Raw genomic sequence first — 22542 nt, forward strand, 5'->3', positions numbered from 1 at the left:
CTACAAAAAAATAAATCTATATTTACATTCGTACGAGTGGCTCTTAGTTAGTTAGTTTTAGTTTCTAGGTCTTAAACTTTTATAATGCGATACAATGCACCAAAATGTTCATAATTGAAATTCTTAAATTCTCTGAACTGAACCTACCTCTGGGGGTATGCGCGCTGTGTCACCAATGACATTGGCCCACCAAACCATGAGGTAGGAAAAGGCGGCTATCCACACGATGGAGCCTATAAAGGTGACCGGAAAGAAACGTTTGCCGCGCGGCGTTCGCGTATCGGGCAATGTTAGCCACATGGGCACCAGAAGTGGGGCGACCAGGACGTAGGTGAGCCGCTTGCGAGCCGTATCCGGCCAGGCCATGCTCAGGGGCTCCGGTTCGTCCTCGATTATTTCAGGCGCCTTTCATTTCGTATATAATATGGATATGAATATATATATTATAAAATGTTAAAGTTGATGCTTGTTCGGTGCTTTAATTTGTTTGGTTTCTTCTTCTTGTTTTTTTTTTTTTTTTTTGATTTTTGTACAATAAATGTTGACTTCAAATAAGATTATGTATAATAGAATAATATATATATCGTATGTAATTTGTTAGTATATAAAATATATATTTATGTGAGTCTGATATGAAAATATTGTATGATATATGTGATTTGGCTATGTGTATACATATGAGACTGTTGATAATACGAGGTATGTTTTGTTTTTATCAGATCAAGAGTTTTGAGCTTGATTTTGACAACAGATTTCGATTTGTGGAGACGCACTCACAGACAGGTGTTTAGAGCTTTGCATAGCCATAAGGACTCTAGGTAAGTACGTCATTAGGTAAAATGGTGCGTATAAAAATTGGTACAAGTTAAGTGTGGCCAGAGTCTAAATAATGTGTATTTTATTTTGTTTAAGTACAAACACAAATAGTTATGCACTTACTTTCTAATTAACGAGTACAATTTTTAGTAGGTGCTATACGAGTATTGTTACGTGCACAGATTTCAGCATCTTAGTTTCTTATTAGGCATGCTCATTGAATTTTTTTATTTTTTTTTTGGTTTGGCTAGTGCAAGCATACATACATAGACAGGCTACACACATACGCACACACACACACACACTCTCAATGGATGCGCATGGGCACAGCCCGAACTAAAGTCGATCAAAGTGTAACGAAAATAGAAAGTAAAATATGTTAAATATAGTTATACATATGATATTTCGAAAAATTACTAATTAGCTATGGTTAAAAAGTGTGTATAGCTACGTTTTTTTGTAAGCAGCACTAAAGCAATGTGAGTGAAAATACTCTTAACACTTGCAATATAGCAAAGTAGATAAGTAGGTATAAAATTCATTGATATATATTCTAAGCTAGTGGCGTCTGTGGTAATTGTTTTACGCTCCTGGGCAATGGTTGCACTGTGGTTGATGACAAGTTACGCCCTGACGTCATTCGAAATGTATCGAATATTAAATTACGTATTGTTCAGTTTTACCCAAATGAGTCATAATTAGTATTAAATCGAAGAGTGGGGTTAATCATGGTCTGTTCTATGAGTAGGCTCGAAGACATGTGCCATATGGGTGGCGCTTCGCGTACCAGCTGCAATACGTGTTTTTCGATATTGCAGCCAACGAGTAGAATATATGTATATAGTAATTATGAAATGGCGATATATTCTATATATTAAGTTACACTATTCACATCTGATTTTTTAGCAGAGCTTTAAGCTCTGTTATGTGCTAATATGTAAAGTAGATTTACGATTTTCGTTCTTTACTAGTTATTTTTTATTTCGATACATTAAATTTACGATATTCGATATCGTGTTATTCGTGCAAACAGTAATTACCCAACCATTTTTTCAATATTTACTCAACAATATTTAGGTTTAACGCATTTTTTTAAGGCCCCACCTATATTTACGATATACCTGTCTTCCATCAAATTATAGTCACGGACATAAGCAATTAAAATATTCAAATCGATTATATGCAAATTGATAATGCCGAGTGCCTCATCTTCTAGACAGTTGGGTGCGAGAACCTATTTGATCCACTGCCATTTGCCACTTGCTATTGCCCTCGCATTCCACTGCGCAGGAGAGTTCAAATCAATACGCTTGCGCTTTAAAACAACGTCAGACTTGTCTCAGTTTATCGCTGACGTCGCTTTCTACACAATGCAATGATATATATTTATAATTCTTACGATATTTGTAATAAAAAATTATAATTATAAAAATTTGTATGCAATATATAGAGAAGACAGAGATAGAGAGATAGAGAGAGAGAGAGAGAGAGAGCAATAAATAAATTGTTTATGAAACTAACTTTGATGCTAAATTTGCGTGTCTGAATTTTGACCCTCTGCTCAATCCAGCTAGGACGTCGACCACTTAACGATGGCTTTTGATATAGAATTGAATTTAAGTTTAGAATTCATTTTAATAATTCTTTATTTTTAATTTTAAATATTTTTTAAAGAAAATTATATATTTTTGTTGAGAATATTAGTGAATTTTTGCCTTTTTGCTTAAGTTTTTAGTTCAGCTATGGAAATAATACTTGATTAATAAACCAAACTTTGTTTAGAGACAGATAGACAGACTGGGAGATAGAGTAGTAAGATAGAGAGAGAGAGAGAGACAGTAATGGAAAGTTGTGTTGAGGGAGTTTTCTTGTTCTGGGTTATTACATAACAAACACATATTGAACGGGAATCGAACACAATTACAATTTTTTTGAGTGTGGGACTGTGGAGAGCATAGTGGAATTAATTTATTTTATTTATTTTTATTTTCTTGAAATTTTGTTGAATATGCTTATTTTTTTTTATTTTTAAAATTTGGTTTTCAATTTTGTGACTCAGGCCCAACTCGGAAGTGGGTTCACGCTTCAATGTCGATTGAGAGTCGCATTCAAATGAAACATTTATTGTATAGCGATTGAATTGTCTTTGAATTTTGTTTGTTTGCTTTGTCATCTTAATGCACAAATCAAAAATAAATAAAAAAATAATTATATATTGATATGAGCAGCTGCTTGGCCCAGTGCTAGCGCCTATGCATTAAAATTCATCTTTAATAACAAAATGTCAACAATAAAAATTAACGATATTTGTTACAGGCACACACACACACACAGCTAGATGATTGTGTTGTGGGTGTGGATACGATGGGTGTGTGAATTGGCAATTGCATAGCGTAGCAGGTTTCTGGCACAGCGCGTGGCAGCTAAAAATTGCAATGAGTGCCTGGGAATGCCTGAATAGCTGATTATTGGAATGACTTCATCGAACAGCAGCACAACATATGTATGAAAATATGAGTGAAAATTCATGTTCGATATAAAGAAAATATGACATAATATTGTGAATATAAAACATGGTGTTCGGTTTTGTCTAATTTGGTTTTTGGCTATTATTAAATGCGAGTTGCCATCATTCGTTTAACACTAGGCATTACGTTTCAAAATTCAAGATACAAAGCAAATGATTGGTTCCAAATGGTGTCTGCATAAACGATAATCGTAAAATTGGTTAAAATTTGACAATTCCGTATAGGCTCTTTATTAGTTTTATATAGTGTTTGGTTGAGGGTTAGGCAAGACACAGAACACACGCACACACAGAGATAGAGAGAGAGAGAGAGAGATGGACAGATAGAAAGATATAGAGAGATGAATGGAATGGTGGACATGGGCGATAGAGTATTACAGTTAAGGTTATAAGTAAACATACACAACAAAAGGTTGGTGAAAAGTTGACGGGCTGAGATGTGTTGTAGGTGGGAAAGTTGTATGGAAAATTGATATAATTAAGTTGAAAGTAAAACAGAAAGATTTAAATTTATAAGTCACACAGAAACGTTGCATAAATACACAGAGACCGCATATGTTGATTTTATTTATATTTTTTTTTTTTGAGGGGCTGTCTACACACTTAAGAGTTGAGCTTCAAGGAGAGCAAAGAAAATGAGGAAAACACATAAGAAATACACATAAAACGAATGCCTGGGCTTACATTAAAAAACATACATGTTTAAAATTTGGGTTTTACGAGTAGTTTAGGTTCAGTCCAAACGCATCAATCATTTTACCAATCAAATTAGCAATGTAGAGAAAACGTGCCAACAGTTAAGGAAATTTGTTGTAAATGATCTAAAAAAATGTTGTAACGCGCTTGAACCTGGTACTCTAAACACTGGGTTAGAAAATAAACGATCAGAAGATTTTTAAATAAAATATATAATTACGTCAATAAAAAACACTTAACATATTACAGTAGATACGCAATTCTGTGGAATAGATTCACCTAACATTGTTAATATTGTAATTAAATACGCGTTTGAGTATGCTCCACATACTACATTTTACAGCTGCCGTTTTTTTTTTTCAACATACGATATTCGACCTTACGATATTCAACGTTTACGATATTCAAATTAAACGATGATCAAAATTTAAGATATTCATCTGCGATATTTTGTATGACGAATGCAGCGCATTATGTGTGACATAGTTCAATTATTTTCGAACAAATTGAAACAATATCAAAAATAAATATGTTAAAGAAATCCATTAAAAAGAAATTAATATAAATCATGCCTAAAAATCATGAGCATTATTTCATTAGCACATTTGTATTATCAAATTCAATAATCATGTATATATAGATGTAGTATTAGGCAATAATAATAATCACAACGTTACAACTTACCGAATCGAGCGTGGTATCGATATTTCCATTGGGTCGATCGGCCAATGTTGTCTCCTTGAGATTAATCTTAACGTGATTGGCCGCTGAGGTGGTGGCGCCACCGCGTTGCGGCTTAGTGGCATCCAGCAGTACTTTAAGCGAGGCAATGGCATGCAGCTGGGTTGCCTTCTCGTCCACTTTGCCTGGAACATCATCTTTGTCATTGTAATTGTGTGTTGGGTTTTTTTTTGAGGGAGGTGTTTCGATAAAAAAATGCATACACAGAGTAGAGTGTAGAGTATGTTTGTGTGTTGTTGTTGTGGTAGCAGTAGAAGAGTAGAGTAGAGTAGTAGGCGGTGTTTTTGTAGTATTTTGTTTTGTTTGCACACAACAAATTGAGTTTTGAACGCAAAATCCAAGTGTTTATTATTATTATTTTTTTTTCAAAAATTAAACGAATAAAAGAAGAAGAAAGAAAGAATAAAATTGCATCGATTAAAAATTAGAATAAAACGAATTAACCCAGTTAAATATATTTTTCATATCTTTTTTTATAAATATTTTTCATTGGTTTTAAGTTAATTTACAAGCAGCTAAATGCCCTTTTTTTTTGGGTTAGAGTATATTGAAAATATTTTATACAAAATGTTGATGTCAGTTGCGAAATAGCATTTTGGAGGTTGATTATCATAGTATGTAATAGTAGTAGTAAAGTAATAGCTAGTAGGTTAGAAACTAAACTAAAGTTGAGGTATAGACTAGAGAGCGTAGAGTTTAGAAAGCTAGTAGGACAGTGTAGGCACAGACACACATTAAACAGCATTGAAATCGAAGCATAGTTGAGGGCGGAGTTGCGCACATGAGTGTATTGAGAGTGATTGTTAGAGAAGGGGAGGGTTGGGCGTGTTTTATTGGGCTCGGGACATACGAAACTACAGCTAAGACTAATTATGCTAGATATAATTACTAAACGAATACACTACTGATATTTACCGTGTCAGAGTCTCATGGATTTTTGGTCTAACTTTTAAAAATTGTTTTTATATTTTTTAAACTTTTTTAAGTTTTTTTTTTTTTTTTTGAGTGTGACAGCGATCTTGTGTTTTGCACTAGGAATTGGGAACTGTTTTGAATAGTTTGTTATTATATGTTGATTTTTTTTTTGTTTTTGAAAGTTTTGAGGTTTTGGATTGAATGCGAATTAATTTTGGCTTGGGAATACGGACGGGTTTATATTATTCATTATTTTTCTTTGGTAGTTTTTTGTTTTTGTTGTCAATGTGGCATGAAGTGATACATACTGGGGCTTATTAACCGACTGCTGCTGCTAAAGAGCTGCTTTTTGTGGACCCCATAATATCGCATATGGCACTAGCATTTTGTATATACATATACATATGTGTTCATATCGATGAATAGAGATAAACTTAGATTTAAGCCTAGCTTATAATTAAATATATACTATTGTAAATACGACTTAACTAGATCTAATATATATAGATTTGCTTGTTATGCAACTTCTGACACACGAGTATTATTTATGACGGTATTTATACGAGAAACATTAACCCCATGCTCTTCAGATGAATAAAGCTTTAAATGCTTTACATTACGTACATGTGATGGGAATTATACATTGGGTAGCGCTGAAACATATTCATATTTTATTTTTTGATGTGCACCACAATAGCAAACTAATTTAAACTATCGTCAGAATAGAAAATCGACCTTGGTTCAACTCGCAATTTTTAACAAGTAAAATCTTTGAAAAGGCGACAAGGTATTTGCAATCTAGAATTGACAAAAATGCTTAAGCCGCCCAGCTTGATATTATTATTATATTGAATAAGTATTTTTAGATTTATAGAGTTTTGCATTACAGTATGAATCTTCCAGTGCTGTAAAACGCAGTCAAGGAATTAGATTTATTAATTGCAAAAACGGTTTGGATAACGACTCTTCCAGTGTTGTAAAACGTGTGACAGTATTCAGATATATAATTGCAAATGCGGTAATATTTGATAAGCTTTTATAAGCTTTAATAGTTGCCAATTATAAGATAAGTATCATATGGATAAAAATTATTTTGAATGTCTTTCAAATAGGTATTTAATGGATACAAAAATATTTCTCTCAAGAGACTTGTTTGAATAATTATTATGTCCATAAAGCAATAGATTTTTATATATATATTTTTTTGAATATTTAAGAAAACAGTTAATTGAGTAATTTTTGAAGAACAAGTCCTAATTGAAGTAGTGAGTATTTTTTAAATTTTCAATAATAGAACTCAGATAATTAAATGCACGCAACTGGTTTTAGTATCGATCAAGTTTTATTGAGGAACTTTCCCAAATGACGATAGGGCTGACTAAATGGGGCTGTTGCTATAAAAATCTATTAAATATTGATAGAGATTACTATAATTTCATTGTTTTAACGCATCTCCCTCAGTATAACCGTCATATGTATTTTTATATAGCCACATTACGTATAAAGCACATTTGAAAACATATGTAAACATTGTCAGCACAATGAACATTCCAATGATAGGTAAATATAAACGTTTAGACCTAAAGAAAAAATTAAAAACACAACCCGCTCGACTAGTCAACTTGATACATGCAGGCACCTAGCTAATAACTTGTAGCTATTAAGTACAATTGAATATCTGATAGATTGTAGCTCGTACTAGGCCCGGGCCAATTTCGAACAGCATTTTTGTAAAGCCAATTGTACTAGTTGCTAAGTAATTACAATTAACACATACAACATTAAATGCACACATTGTTTATAAATATGTAAGATATATAAATATAAATGTTATATGTACAATATAAATTATTTTGTTATTGTCACGCGTCAAACTTGACGGTCGCAAAAAACAGAAGCACAAATAAAACCAAACATAACTCTTCAAACGAAGCAATGGAACGTTGGCAACCAAAACAATCCTAAAGATACAGATACAGATACGAATAACTATTCACTCATAAATATAAACGAGTGTATTCTTACATTCGTTAATGCCACTAAGCTGCGCACAACATTCTATGAATGTCTATCGAATACAAGTTATTAAGTATTTCATAAATATAGTTTAATATATAACGCATATGTATATAGTATATAAATGTAACTCCAAACTGACATTGAACAACATAAAATATTTTCGTAACTTGGTCTCATTTTTTTGTTTTTGTTTTGTTATTTATTTTTTTCAAAGCAAAATTATATAAAGAAATGACTAAGCTCGAAATAATAAAAATTAGAAAAGCAAATTACATTTTAATGAGGCAGCACAAATGAAAAGATTTGGCATTGAAGCGTTAGAAGAAAAACCAATAATAATTAAATATAAACTAAGCAATTTTTGGAAATGCTAGAGACAAGATAAACCCACAGATATAGATAATGTAGCGATAACTACAAAAAATGCTTGAGTTAAGGAAATTAGATCAAAGATTTAGTGAGCCTTAGAAAATTCTGCTTGAATTGTTTGTTTCGAATTGATCTCTATTTTAAAATTTTCCCACACGATCAAAATCACATTGTCAATTAATTTTGTCGCTATCGGTGCAAGAATAAAAAATGACAAAAAGAATTCGAGCACTTTGTACCTGTAAACCTTGGTACACGCCCCAATGTCGGCCTGGCCCTGGCTGGTTTGGTATAGTTTAAGCTTTGGCTTCAGCTTAAGTTTAAGTTTGAGTTTGTCTTGGTCTTGGTCTGTGGGCCATTGCCGTGGCAACATGGCCCCATACATATTTATACCCCAGTCCATACCCGTACCAATGCTCATGCCCCAATCCAATCCAGTCGGCTCTGTGCTTAATACATAATAAATCAATGCGAGCACGTCCGGTGCCGGTGCCGGTGCCGGTGCCAGAGTCGAAGCGAGTGGCGAATACGTGCCCCCCAAATGCCAGGGAAAAGCTCGGCATTAAGGGGTAGACCTGAACTGGAGCACTGTGCTGAGGGATTGGTAATGGCAATGGTAATGGGTGTAAGGAGTGTAGAATAAAGCGTACAGCGCAAAGCTGTCAATTGTCGAGCGCTAGACGACGTTCAGTCTGGCCGTGCTGCTAGCCCCTGGTAATTAGATAAGTGGCCTCAAGGTCAGGCATTAAAAACTAACCAGCCCAAAGGTCAAGTCAACAAAGAAACTGAGAGACAGACAAACAAACAAACAAACAAAGCAACGTACAACAAACCAAACAAAATGAAAATCACCAAGTATTCAAGAGAGAAAGAGAGAGAGTAAAGAGTAAAGTGTAAGTAACTTCTTGCTAGCAAGTCAAACATCCAATTAGAAGGAACACAGAATATACACAGACTTTAAAGAACTGAACACAAAGTATTTTTTATTATTATTTTTATTTTAAGGTTTATACTCTTGCAGAGGGGAAAGAGACATCCCTATACCTGATTTAGATAAAGGTTGATTTTGTATAATTTTCCATGTACATATTATCTTAGTTATATAAAACTTTGCATAGAACCAGGCAGTACATAATTCGGAGTCAGAAATACTGTATCATCTAGATCGAAAAATTTCTTTGTTTTCCATGATATATGCCAGAACAGAAGAACTTTATATGTCACTTATAACCTTAACGAAATAGTTCGCATATCTACCACATGCCTGCAAGAGTATTTAATCTTCGGCTAGCCGAAGCAAACAAGATTTTCTTTTCATTTTTAAGAGTTAGGTATAGTATAGTATAAGTAGTTGGTATAATGTATTTGCTTTTGTTTTAGGATGTAAGCGTTTGGTATGGGATATTTGTACTTTGGGGCGGGGAACTCTTTGATTATGGGGCTTGGGGAACGGACTGGGGTTTGCGTTTAGGCACACATTAAAATTTTCCATTTTTATTATTTTTTTTTTATTTTTGACTTGTGCAAAACACAATGTGACAAACTCAACGAACTTACCATCGTGTAGTGGATCTATCGTGTGTATCATTAGCTGTAATAGGCCATGACGGAATTTTGCACCGGTCTGTGTACTACCAGCGGTCCCACCACTGCTATTACCTGTAGCGCCCGCATTGCTCGAACCGGCCGGACCCGAACGGGTCTCGCTGGCCGCTCGGGATGTCACCGAACCGCCCGGCTGTGTGGCCATTGACGTTTCCGATGAGTTTGCCGCATTACCCTGAAGTGAAGGAAGAACGATGGACGGGTGGTACGGTTACGGTTACGGTTACGGTTACAGTTATGTTGAGAGTTCAGAGGTATTTCAATTTTATTTTCATTTCATTTTTTGTTAAGAACAGTGTAAATGGTTTTTTTTTTTTGGGAGGGCAGGTTTTTTTTAATGTTTTTTTTTTTTATGGTAAGCATTGTTGTTGTTGAGAAAAAGGTGAAAAGAAGAAGAAGAAAAGTTTATTATTGCAATTTGTATAAATTTACAGTTGAGTGTTGAGCGTTGATGTTGTTGTTGTATTCTTTTTTTTTCGGTATTAGTTGTAATAGTTGCTGTTTTGTTGTATGTATTTTGTTGTTGTTTTCAGCTGTTGTATCGCTTAAAAGCTAATCGAATTGTTAAGTGCAATTAATTGTAGCCAATATTAAGATAAAAAAAAAAAACCGAAAAAGTTAACTAAAGAAAATTATGTCAAAAAATGAAATTCATATGTGGAAACCACGACACGTAATACAGACAGAAACGAATTTATTTTCCAGACATACGGACCACATCTGTTGTTTACTAAGCTCGGCAGCGCCCATATAAGCCATATACCAAGTTCCGTTATAATAATTATACCATAATTCCATATTCATGGTAAGAGGTTTTCTAATGCAAAATTACAACTCTGCTTGTTGTTTGAACAGCATGAAACATAGTTTTGTTCTAGTGCAGCAAATATGTATGCATTTCAATAGTGCAGCAAAAACCTTTAAGGAGAGTTTTATATATACAACAGGATTGGTTTTTAGATAGTTAGGTGCATACAACTGGATTCATTGGGTGTAATCAGCAGGCCCAATAACAAAGCACCACAGTTGATGATGTGGCTTTGCGCTAGAAATGCATTCCATTACCTCTGAATTTCGATTTTTAGTGGTTTTCGGAAACACAAAAAAAAAAGAAGGAAACCAAATTATTAAACACAAACATTATTACACATACAGGAAATAAAGTTAAGATTTTTAGTTCAACTAAAATATACAAATTTCATTGTTTTTTTTTTTTGCAACTGTTTTTAAGTATACATACAAGCTTCAGTTTTCAATGACTTTTTTTTTGTATTTTTTTGTTTCATTAGGAAAAAAAATGTACATATATACTTTTTTTTTTGTATTATCAAAGCGCAGTGGGAAGTTTTGTTGTATTTCATTTTGCCTTCACTATAATCAAAAATGTAAACACAGAAAACTTAAAAAACATTAGAAATCTTTGAATATAATGCAGAAATAAAACTTAAAGCTCAGATTTATGACTGGCCAAAGAAAGCTCTAGAAGTGCGAGGAGAGAAAAAATCAAAATTATCGCTAGCTAAATATATGAAAATGTTGAATGGCGCTAAGTAATGACTAATATATATACATATATATAACTATCAGGTGATAATTAGTTAAGATATAGTAAATACATGTCAAGTACGTATACAGATAAGAAATTCTTTGCTAATACATATATTATAAGAACTTTAAATATATATATTTGTGTGTGTGACTGTTATGTAAACTGTTGTGCATATGTTAATAGAACACGTCTATCCAGATCGTATTCCATTCATAAAATCACTCAGAGCCATAAAGTGGAGCACGTGTGTAGTAATCCAGCTTAAATAAAGTACACATATATACTTAGTATATACATATTCAAAGAGTATTTACAGAACTGGTTTCTCCTGTTCGCATTTCATTCATAAAAATCAGTATTTAAGAATTGCTGCGAGTGTAGGGCAAGTTAGGTTAAAGAATATATATTATATATAACATTATCTGTTTGTTAAAGAACAGGTATTTCCAGATAGTATTTCATTCATTAAAAGTCAAATCTAAATATGTGGGCAAGTCCAGATTAGAAAATTTCTTGTAATAAACATATTTAATGTCGCGAGCAATGCATGATTAGAAAATACTCGATTTATTTCTATATCAAGATATAAGATTAGTTATTGTTGGGTTATCATAAGACTTGCTATCGTAAGCATTTGTTTAAGCAACACGTTTATTCAGATTACATTCCATTTAAAAAATGTGCGGGCTATGAACTGCATGAACTTTGTCTATACATCACGCCTATTCAGATTATGCTCCATTTAAAAAATCGAAGAGCTATAAACTGTAGGAAAAAGAATACATATATATTTAACATAATATAATACGATTATTTGTTTGGCAATAGAACTTGTCCAGCCACAACGCCTTCCATTCATACAAATGAACGCAGAATTGGAGCAAATGCAGTTTAGCGAATTCTTGTAAAATACATAAATATTATTACATAGATAATACTATGCCGAACGTATGCCACTTTTATAGAACTGGGGCGTGTGTAGGGCAATTCAAGATCAAGAAAACTAGCCTCCAACTAACTAGCCTCTGACCAATTAACGTGTGGCTCGTGCCCAGGTGAACTACCTCATGGCTGATTATAATGCTAATTAATGGCAAGTCATGTTGTTTTGCCCGATCGAACGCTTAGACGACAGCTCGCCTAAGACTCATACGAGTTAAGACAAAAACCACTCGGCCATGACGTAAAATTGATGAGGATCTATGAGATGAACGAGTCAAGTCATCAAAATAGAAAGAGAGGGAACAAGTTGGTAGAAAGAATTAGTAATTGTCTCGAACTGCATTTAAAGCTGTTCCATCAAGATGTCAGCTTGTTTTGATAGACTTTGACAGCGAAATGAAGTGTAATTAATATAAAGCCAAATGAAATTTTTCTTCGAGTCCAAGAGTTGTGGAATCATGCCAAAAGCATTTACTTCAACACAAAATTCATCAGCGCAACGTCAGTTACTACAGGTGCTTAAATCGCATAATAAATTTAATTTAAACTCGCGTGAATCATTTGTGCACAATTTCAAAAACTCAACTCAAGTTCGAAAATTTCGCCCTGCCAAACGACAAGAAAAAAAAACCAAAGTCGACCCAATGATCTAAGAAATGTAAATTGCAAAATATACAATGAACCTGCTCGAACTGTTAATCAAAAAGAGAAAAACTCACAACACGACTCAATTTGTCACTCAACCAGTTTTGGTTCAATATATATATATATATATGTATATATAAAGATATAATATATACATGTATGTATTCACTTGTCACCTGTCTCTGTGGGGCAGACCCCGAAACCAGTTCCAAGAATTAATGCAGATATTCCAGGGATTTTGTTTACGTTCAAGTCGATATAGTGATACGACTAGCTAATGCTATATGCCAGCTGATATCGATAAAAAATAAAAATCAGAGAGCAGCCTCTAGCAACTCGTCTAACATCGACTAAAGATAACTCGCGCGATTCGCAACGCTTCGGTTTTCGCTTTGACTCAGAGTCTGTCATTCTCTGTCGCCGTCTGAGCTCGGGCTTTGAGCTTGGCTGCATTGATCGTTGATTTGTATTATATAGCTGGGTTATGCGCTCTGTGCACATCATTTAGTAACGAATCTTGAACCCAAACGCAACGAATATTAAATTTAAACGGAACGCGAGTGTGTGTGGAGCGTGCGGCGCGTGCTACTTTGACAACGAAAGACAAATACAAAAATGTTTCAAAAAAGGATTATCGAATTGTTTACGCTGCTCTTTTACTGGATGGTTATCACGCCAGCCATATATCAATATTGCAAGACCCAGAATTGGATACGTTGGGATCTAAATATACCATTTCAATCGTTCTCGGATCATGCCACATTCGCGCTTTGCCTGCTCGCTGGCTATGTGACCTTTTATCGCATTGTTATTTTTATCTACATGAAGCTAAAAGTGTGCGATGTTAAAATGTGGCATAAGCTAAAGAAAACACAAGAGGATCCCGAATCGCAGCTAAAGGATAAATCACATTATCAAGCTGTATCTACGGAGAATCTGGACACGGTTGATGGCGGACCACCAACTACCATGCCGAAAGTCATACGCACCATAAGCCACCCACTGCTGGTGGAGAGCGATTTGGCGCGTATTCACATCAAACACGAGACGCGTCCGCTGCGTAGCGCCACATTGCCCAGACAACCGCAGCAGACAACCATCTCTAGTCCCACGCCCAGTTTGCGGTGTGCACCGCCTGTGCCCAACACGCCGCCCCGCACACCGGGAATGGCCCGCAAGCTGAGCCATGGCATCATCATGTCACCTGATGTCCTAATGGGCACCTCACAGCAGCTGAGACCAACCATGGTGAAGACATAGGTTTCACTTCGGTGTACTTTACAGAGAAAAATAGAATTTGCATCCAAGTATTAGCCTTAGCCAAAGAACCAAAGATAAACCTAATATTATTCGCAATATTTGTCGAGACACAATTTTAGCCAATTTTTTCCGAATCTAACTTACATGGTAGCTCTTCTTGTAACAAGGAATAGATCATATAGTGAGTTATTATATTTTTTGTTTATATCATTTTAATGTTAGCTAGCGAATACGAGTACTTTTGCGAGTACTTTTCGAAATTTAGTTGCATATATTTATTACCTAGTTTTAAGTCCAGATATTATTATCTGTTTATCTATTTAAAATATATATGTGTATGTATTATATTATTATATGAAATATGCTAAAATAAAAGAATGTTCTAGCTGCATAGCACAAATTGCAAGCTTGTTAAATAAATAATTCATTGTCTTTATATGGGGGATTACACAATGAAACGTAATACCTGTGCAGAGGGGATTGCACTTTGAAGCTGAGAAATTAAGTATTCCTTGTCATGTAATTAATGTTCGGTATATTTTTGTTGCAGTGAGTATTTTATAAATGTTATTAAAAAAAAAAAACAAAAAATTCGCTACATTTTCTAACCTAACAATAAAAAATGCATTTCTGAAATGATTGTTCCTATGAACAATATGAACCTTATGATAAATTTGCTAAATAGTTGATAAGATATTTCATATATATATGTGTCTCCCGGCAGACGTTATAATCTGATAAATATTCTCAACAAAACTCAATATGGAAGAAATAAGATTAAAAATAAATATCCGTAAGCTTCCCTAGACCATTTAATGGCAGCACATACAACCGCAACTTAAATATTAATACTTTCTTGATATAAAAATAAATAAAAGCTTTTGTGTAACAAGTACTAGAGTAGAAATCGTTTCAATTAATCAGTATGTAGAATTCCTTCAACTGAAAAACAAGTTTCAAGAATGTTTGAAAGAAAGTTTTTGGAAATATTTGTGGTGATCTTATATTGGCTAATATTTACGCCCTTCATCTATAATAAGTTTACAAAAAAGGGTTGGCTGCTGTTGGATTTTGGTGCTTTGCGAGATACAATTTGGGCAGTTCTCATTTTCGGACTTGTCGATGTGATGGGTTTCGTAACATTCTATCGGATTGTTATGTTCATGTACAAGAAATTGAAAAAGTTTGATAAAAAATCGCTAAAAAAGGTGCATCAAAAGTATAAAAATGGCAAAAACGATCTTGAGGCCCAGTGCGTAGAGGAGAAATACTTGGACGTTCCGGATGGCGCCAAAAAGCGTACTATTAAATCCAGGCTGCAAGCGCGCTTTTAAATTAAACTCATATTCACTGTATATTTTGAGATATTATAGACCATCAACAAAAATATATATTTATTAAATTAAAAAGAAAAAATTAGATACGAAGAGTATTTTTGACATATTTCTGGGTAATTTTATGTTTCTGAAAAGAATTTCTTGAAGCTTTCAAGAACAAAGCGCACTATATACTTATTTTATTTAAAGAATCTTTACAAGCTGACTGACTAACTCTCGTATAACCGCAAAAGAGTCAAAGAACATATTTAAAACTAACTCCACTTGACTTAGTTGTATTGCTGAACCCGAAGCAAACTCATGTGCGAAGCTAGTAAAATATCGGTGTGAAAAATGATACAGAAAAGCTGTGTTCAGATCTTTGTACTAGTCCTGTACTGGATTGTGATAGCGCCCCTGGTCATAGTGCTTTGCCTTGAACAGAAATGGGTCGTTTGGGATGAAACGAATATGTTCTCATCGTTTAAAGAGTTCTGTGTTCTTGGTCTGTGTCTGGCAGCATGTTATCCGGTGGCCTATCTACTTATTGTGCTCATTTATCTGCGAATCAGAACGTGGACCATGACAATCTGGGTCAAATACGACCCCGCAACTATAGAAATGATTAATCAAGAAAGACAATATTATGCAGATAATGATCCACGACTTGACCCAAAACAGGACACCGCATCCACCACCCTGGATATGGAAGATGACGAGCTGGATGGCCATCAGTCGGTGAGCCGGGCACGCAATGTACCACGCCCGGTCGAGAGAGTGCATCAAAAACAATCCAAAAAGGAAAATCGAAAACAGAAAAGGCAACACCCTCCGTCTTATGAGGAATGTAACAATTAAGAAATAATTTAAAAAAAGTTGTTTTTATTTATTTAAAAAACATAACTATTATTTTGTTTGGAGTTAAGGCAAGACCAAGCAAAGCTGTTCCAAAACTGTTTAGTATACTTTTTTTTTTATACACATTTATTTTAGCAAGTCGAATAAAAAAATGTCCAATACAAAAACTAAATTTTTGAGAATTTTGTTTTAAACATAAAAAAGATAAAACCATTTTTTCATACAAAAACTCTGCTTTCGTTTAAAGCTTTATCATATAGTAATCCGATCCAGCAGATATACACGAATCGCATGATTAATGACCTACTCATTGTCCGAGCACCTTGCCCAATGCAACTCATCGCTTTAAATTTAAGCAAACTCTATATTTGTCGTATTATATATAGTTTTAACCACAAAAGCTATACAAACGATATGTGAGCTTCTGTTTCCGGAACAGTTCGATTAGTTACAGTCCAGTTCGCAACCAGTTCGTGTGTAAGATTCGCTAAAATGTTTGGAAAACAAATCGTGGAAGTGTGTACAATAGTCGCGTATTGGGTGTTATTTGTTCCATTTCTGTTCGTCTGGCTGGACTTAAAACTCGATAAAAAAACACCGTTCGATTATTTTTTTGAACATTCCGATTATGCGCTATACCTGATTCTGGGCTATTTGGTGCTTTATCGCATTGTCTCGTACACATTCATTAAATTGACATCCTTTGATCTCGGACTTTGGCACCGTTTGACCAAGACAAAAGTGGAGTGTGAGATACAGCTTGAGGAGGCCAAATCCAATTATAAGAATTTGGATCTTGTCGATGGACCGCCTGCTATAATATCGTATGCTAGTCGCTTACCCCGCAAACGACAACCGCCTCCACCAACCCCAAGGCATGCACCACCTGCTTCGCCTATGAAAAGTGTCCAATCGGCATCGGCACAAAATGAGATATTTTATGATTGAAGTGTACTTTAGAATTCTCTAGAGCATAATAGTTACGCATATTTATAAATATTACATTATTAACATTCATTCCACTTTACATGAAGGAAATAAAAAGTTGCAACATTTTCTCTACAGAAATTTAATTAAGAAATGTTTGCAAAAAATTGGCAAAAAATATGCAGGAGCAATATAGAGATCAAAACATAACTAAAACGGTACGTTTAAAGAAATTTGATAATGTTTTGATAGTTAAGAACTGCATAAGATTTGGGAATCAAGGGATTTAGTTAAGTTACAAGAAAGAACAACACCAGTCTATTATTTAAATTAGTTTAATCTGAAAACAACTACATAGGAAATTGAAAAACTGTTTCTCTTCACAAAGTAGCTATTAAATTTGCCTTTCTTTGTTTTAGAACCTAAGTAGTATTTAATAAAGAATTGTGGACTGTAGTAAGTCGAAATAAAATGCTTTAGGGTTCAACAATATAAACATATACTTATGCCATTTTGTTAGAGACCACATAACATTTTAAACAAATTATTTTACGCCATTTTAGCGCTGTTTGTTGCCCCCGTAAAATAAGCGTGTGCTTATAAAATTAAGTTAATATTTATGAACAAAATGGTGCAACTAGTTAGAGCCCAAAAAGTTGTATACATGCGTGAGCGAGTGAGATAATCAAGCGAGAATCCAGAATCAAGTTCAGATCGAATTCACGTTCAAGCTGTGCGAGTGTGTGTGTGTGGGAGTGTGTGTGTTTGTGCACAGTTGCTATTGGCTGCATGCAAAGTTGTTCGTGTGTGTAAGTGTGACAGCTTCTGTGTGTGTTGCGTGGGTGTATGTGTGAGTGTGTGTATGGGTCATATTTGTTTATATGGTTAAACAAGTCGTAAGAGGCATAGCAAATGAGAAAGTGTTGGAAAGAGAGAAAAGAAAAATAAAACAAAAGCTAAGCGCTAGATAAAGAGCTAGATTTAAGATTAAATTAGAGATAGATAAATATATAACTATATAGTTTTAAAAATGAGTTTTAAAATAATAAACGTGCCGTGACTAAGCAGTTGACAGTTGGCCAGTGTTATTAAGCGTCACTTAAAACAGTCAAGCAGTTTCTAGGCAATTCGATTGTTGAATTGTCCAGTATTGTTAAACGTTTATACAAGCACTCATATTTCTCGTCAAAAAGAATGAGCTAACCCAACTTATTTAATCATGTCATGAAATTTTATAGTTGAACAGTGCTGGAAAGCGACACAAATAACAGTTTTGTATGCGTCATAGAGTATGAGCTAACCCAACTTAAATAATTTCGTTGAATTTGTTTAAATTTTCTTAAAGTTTCAGCTGCAGTTCTCTGTTTGACCCTGACTGACTTTGGTCACTTTCAGTTCCTGGAACTGGTTTGACAAAAAATAAAACTCAATTGACTTTGAGTTAAAACTCAAAGGTGAAATTCGAGCGCCTGTCAATTATTGTCAACTCATAAGCCTCCTCATCATGATCAGCATCATCATCATGATCATCATCATCACCTGGCGTTCAATGCCAAAGACGCATATGGCGTTAGTCATGCAGTTATCTTATATATAAGATTGCAGTCTCTCCGCAAGCCCTTAGTCATAGTAACTAGCACACCTGTTCAACTGTTTAGTCCCATTTAAAATGTATGGAAAATTACTGGGCCAAAGAAACAAAGAGGAAAAAAACTAAAACGCAAGCGATTAAAAAACGAAAATATATTCCTGGCAAAGGATTTAAATTTTCGTTGCGTTAATTTTTGCAGACAATTTGCAATTTCGCTTTCTCTCAAACGACTTTTATCGATTTAACATTTTAGTACTATTATTTTTTTTTTTTTTTTTGGATTTTGTTTGCAAAAAAACTTCCCAACTACTTACTGCTGGCATAAGTTGATCTGTACTTCGGACGCGAGTCACCTTGTTTTTGGTAATCATCTTCTTGACGCAATGCTCCACCTGTACGTTCCACTTCATGAAGGTCACATAGGCAATGTATATGGTAAACAGGATGAGCGCCTCCCACCAGAAGATGCGATTGTCGCGAAAAAAGTAGATCAATACCAGCAAACTGATGCTATAGAATGAGCAATCACGGAATAGTGGCCACCAGGTCAACGATAGGACCGTGCGTGAGAATAACGCACACATGCCAATCACGAAGAGAATGTTAAAGACAGCAGATCCAACAATCGTACCAATGCCAACATCATCGAACGACACGAAAACGCCAATGACACTCGTGAAGAGCTCCGGGGCACTGCCACCCGCCGCCATAAACGTTGCGCCGGCCACATCGTCCGTGATGCCGAGCTTTTCAATGATTACGTCAAGGGAAGGCACGAAGAATTCATCGCAGACAATTGCCAGCGCCACAAACATATATATAACACCGATAATGTGCAGGATGACAGCGCCGTTCTCAAGCTGTTCTTTCGTGAATAGGTCCTTTGGAAATAGTGGCGTTTTCGTGGTGTTTGAAATGTCGATTAGCGTTTCTGCAAAATAGAAAAACAAAACATATTCGAATTAGTATTAGATGTGACACGCATATTCTATCAGGGGACTAGGGAGAGTATTCAAAAGACCAGTGCAGACACCTTAAGTTTAATATATGCCTATTAAGCGCTTTAACAAATTGAGAATTATATCAGGGGAAAGGACCAGTGCAGACACCTTAAGTTGAACAAATGACATTTTGGGGCTTTAACTAATTGAGAATTATATCCGCATAAGTTTCTATTAATAAGGAACTCACTAAGGAACTTTTCCATTAGTATAATATATTAATAAAACTTTGTAGTGGTAAAAAATGCTAATAAAACGCAAAATTACAAAAAGATATGCAAATTTAATAAAATTTACGTGAACGTTTTTAAATATTCTGTTTTCTGACTTATAAGAATAACCTCCTGCAATTTATGAGGTATATTGAGATTATTTCAAATTGCAAAATAGGTTTATAGTTAAAAACCTATTTTACCAGGCCCATTAAAGCTCCATAGTAAATGCGAGTGAACATTTGTTAAGAGGATTCTTTGATTTTTAAATATGTTATTAGAGGATGTCGAGAGATTTGAATTGTCTAGTAAACTGTAGATATATTATTAATTCTTATTATAAATGTAAGTATAAGTATCTAATGACCTATTACAAATTAAACAGAAGCTAAATTGCATTATTATATACTATTATATTCATATGTGTTGAAACATGTTAAGAATAACTTGAATGCCTGAAAGATTGCTAGCTAAACGTGCCGAATTTGTCATTGCGCATGGTTGGCACACAATGAGGAAGTCTGACCTTTAGGTAGAGAGAAACGCTCCCAAGACACTTAGAAGCGGCATTTTTTTTCTTACTGCCAGGCATAAGTACACATTGCGCATCATATGAGTAAACGTTCGGTTACAATTCCCCAATTACACATCCTCAATTAAATAGCACGACCTTTTTGCTGGATAAAAAAAAAATAATAATAATAAAGAAGATAAACGCGGGCAAATCGCTGCTAAAAACGCTTCGCAGGCGGCACCTTTTGTGCGCGCGCGATTTGCCATGGCAATTAACCGCAAAATTATGCAGCACATTTTGCAACAATTAACAAATCGCGAGTGCAACTGCAACCTCAACAAATGCAACTTCAATTGGAGTTGATAATGGCAAATGTTAATGTTTATCATTAATTTGCGTTATTTTTTGTTGTTGTTATTGTTGTTGTTTTCGTATGAGCAATCGTTTTGGCGCGTGTGCCAAACAAATAATCGGCGCGTTTTTAATCGCCCGCGGCACAAAACACTGATTCTCTTGACTGATTCATGTCATTTGTCATACCCTGCACTTATTAGCTGATAATTAACGGGTATAATGAGTGCTGCAAATATTTGTTAACATTTACGACTACATTGTTATTTTTTCCTATCTAGTTATAATTAATTCATATATTTAGATATGGGCTCATATTGGCATCTTCTATAAATCAAATCAATCTTAGCAAATTCTCCCAAAAGTTATTTAATAAAAATATATGCTCTGATCTTATATATAAGGAATTGCAGTCTATATATATCGATTCTAAGCTAGTAAAATGGAGGCTGAGATTTTAACTGATTGAACTTTTTTGTATAGTATTATAAGATCGTAACAAATTGTTAAAAGCAACTTAACAAGAACATTATGCAACTAATTCAAACTGTGCATTCGGTGTTACCGTAGGGTATCTCGTAGTCTCATTGTGTAGCACCCGTTGTTGTCTTCGGTCTTAGTTGTTTGTCTGTGCCTGATTTGTCACTTTGGCTTAACAAAGCAAATGCTTTCACTTATACTATTTACATAGTTTGCTTAAGTTTTGTTTGGTTATCACAGTATGTTGCAGCATTATTTCTGCATATTTATACTTTGTACTTGGTCTATAATCGAGTGAATATCGTAGCTGAGTCGTTGACTCACTTGCGGTTGGGCCTCGGTCAACCAAGAACTCAACTCGCTCTTTAATGTGAAACCGGTTACGGGCGAAATATATTAAGAGAATCAGCACTGAGAATCGAGCACACTTGCAATTTGCATACAGCTAACGGGCTGTACACACCCACACACTGTGGTTAACCCACCTTTCGGAAGGTGTTGCAGGTAACCCATCCTCTGCTTCATCCCTGAAACCCCTCGCTTAGAGCAGAATTAAAAACACTCAACACTGGAACGTGCGCTATAAATCAATGCTACAAATGAATCACTTGCCAAATGCTTAATGAATGATGATTACAGCATTTGCTAGACATACCCTGTAAATAGTAGATACTCTCGTAAGTCGCATAAGCTACACACATGCATTCGTATTTTCTAAACTAATTGTAACTTTAAGTTTAAAGAATTTTCATACGATATTTGTATGTTTATTAGTGTCAAGTATTTTAGAAATACCCTGTACTATTTACCCAGTAAAATTATCGATGTCTATTTGCTTATCTAAAATTTCGATATAGCATATATATTATTATATTTTTATACCCAATATTTCGTATTAATATATATTCATAACATTGATAAATTTATGTTCTAGGGTATTTCGTAGTGCATAATCGTGAACTGTTTGGCAGTTTTACGTTTTTACTTGTTTTTACTTAACAGGTAGATAATTTGTAGTTTGATTGGATGTGGGCGGGCAACAATAGACTCGACTACAGTTAGCTACGGGGGACAACGTTTTGAATATCAAACCAGATCATCGAGAAATTGTGGTCATTATGAGTATGAATACATTTATGACTAAGTGTAATGCTAGGCAAGCTGACGGAAGACGACAGGCGATAGGGAAGTAATCAAAATAGTTCGAG

General features: G+C 34.6%; 2 protein-coding genes across 11 annotated transcripts in view; one reads left to right on the forward strand and one right to left on the reverse strand.

Moving 5' to 3' along the window:
• Nckx30C (solute carrier family 24 member Nckx30C) overlaps nt 1–22542 on the reverse strand; it is a 63076-nt gene that overhangs the window by 7590 nt on the left and 32944 nt on the right. For 3 of the 10 annotated variants that reach the window (XM_032437781.2, XM_032437782.2, XM_032437780.2), the window contains 5 exons: nt 19091–19707; nt 9641–9863; nt 4724–4917; nt 2338–2412; nt 148–405 (listed from right to left, as the gene is read on the reverse strand). In XM_032437781.2, the coding sequence (XP_032293672.1) occupies nt 148–405; nt 2338–2412; nt 4724–4917; nt 9641–9863; nt 19091–19707 (1367 nt within the window). Of the gene's footprint in view, nt 1–147; nt 406–2337; nt 2413–4723; nt 4918–9640; nt 9864–19090; nt 19708–22542 lie in introns of those variants that run through there. The other 7 variants (XM_032437783.2, XM_032437786.2, XM_032437785.2 and 4 more) reach the window with 7 other exon arrangements.
• On the forward strand, nt 13321–14467 carry LOC6628801 (uncharacterized). Its single transcript, XM_002051188.4, has one exon. The coding sequence runs from the start codon at nt 13440–13442 to the stop codon at nt 14082–14084; it is 645 nt and encodes a 214-aa protein (XP_002051224.1). The 5' UTR covers nt 13321–13439; the 3' UTR covers nt 14085–14467.

The sequence above is a fragment of the Drosophila virilis genome, chromosome 4, assembly GCF_030788295.1.
Source record: "Drosophila virilis strain 15010-1051.87 chromosome 4, Dvir_AGI_RSII-ME, whole genome shotgun sequence".
Taxonomy (NCBI): Eukaryota; Metazoa; Arthropoda; class Insecta; order Diptera; family Drosophilidae; genus Drosophila; species Drosophila virilis.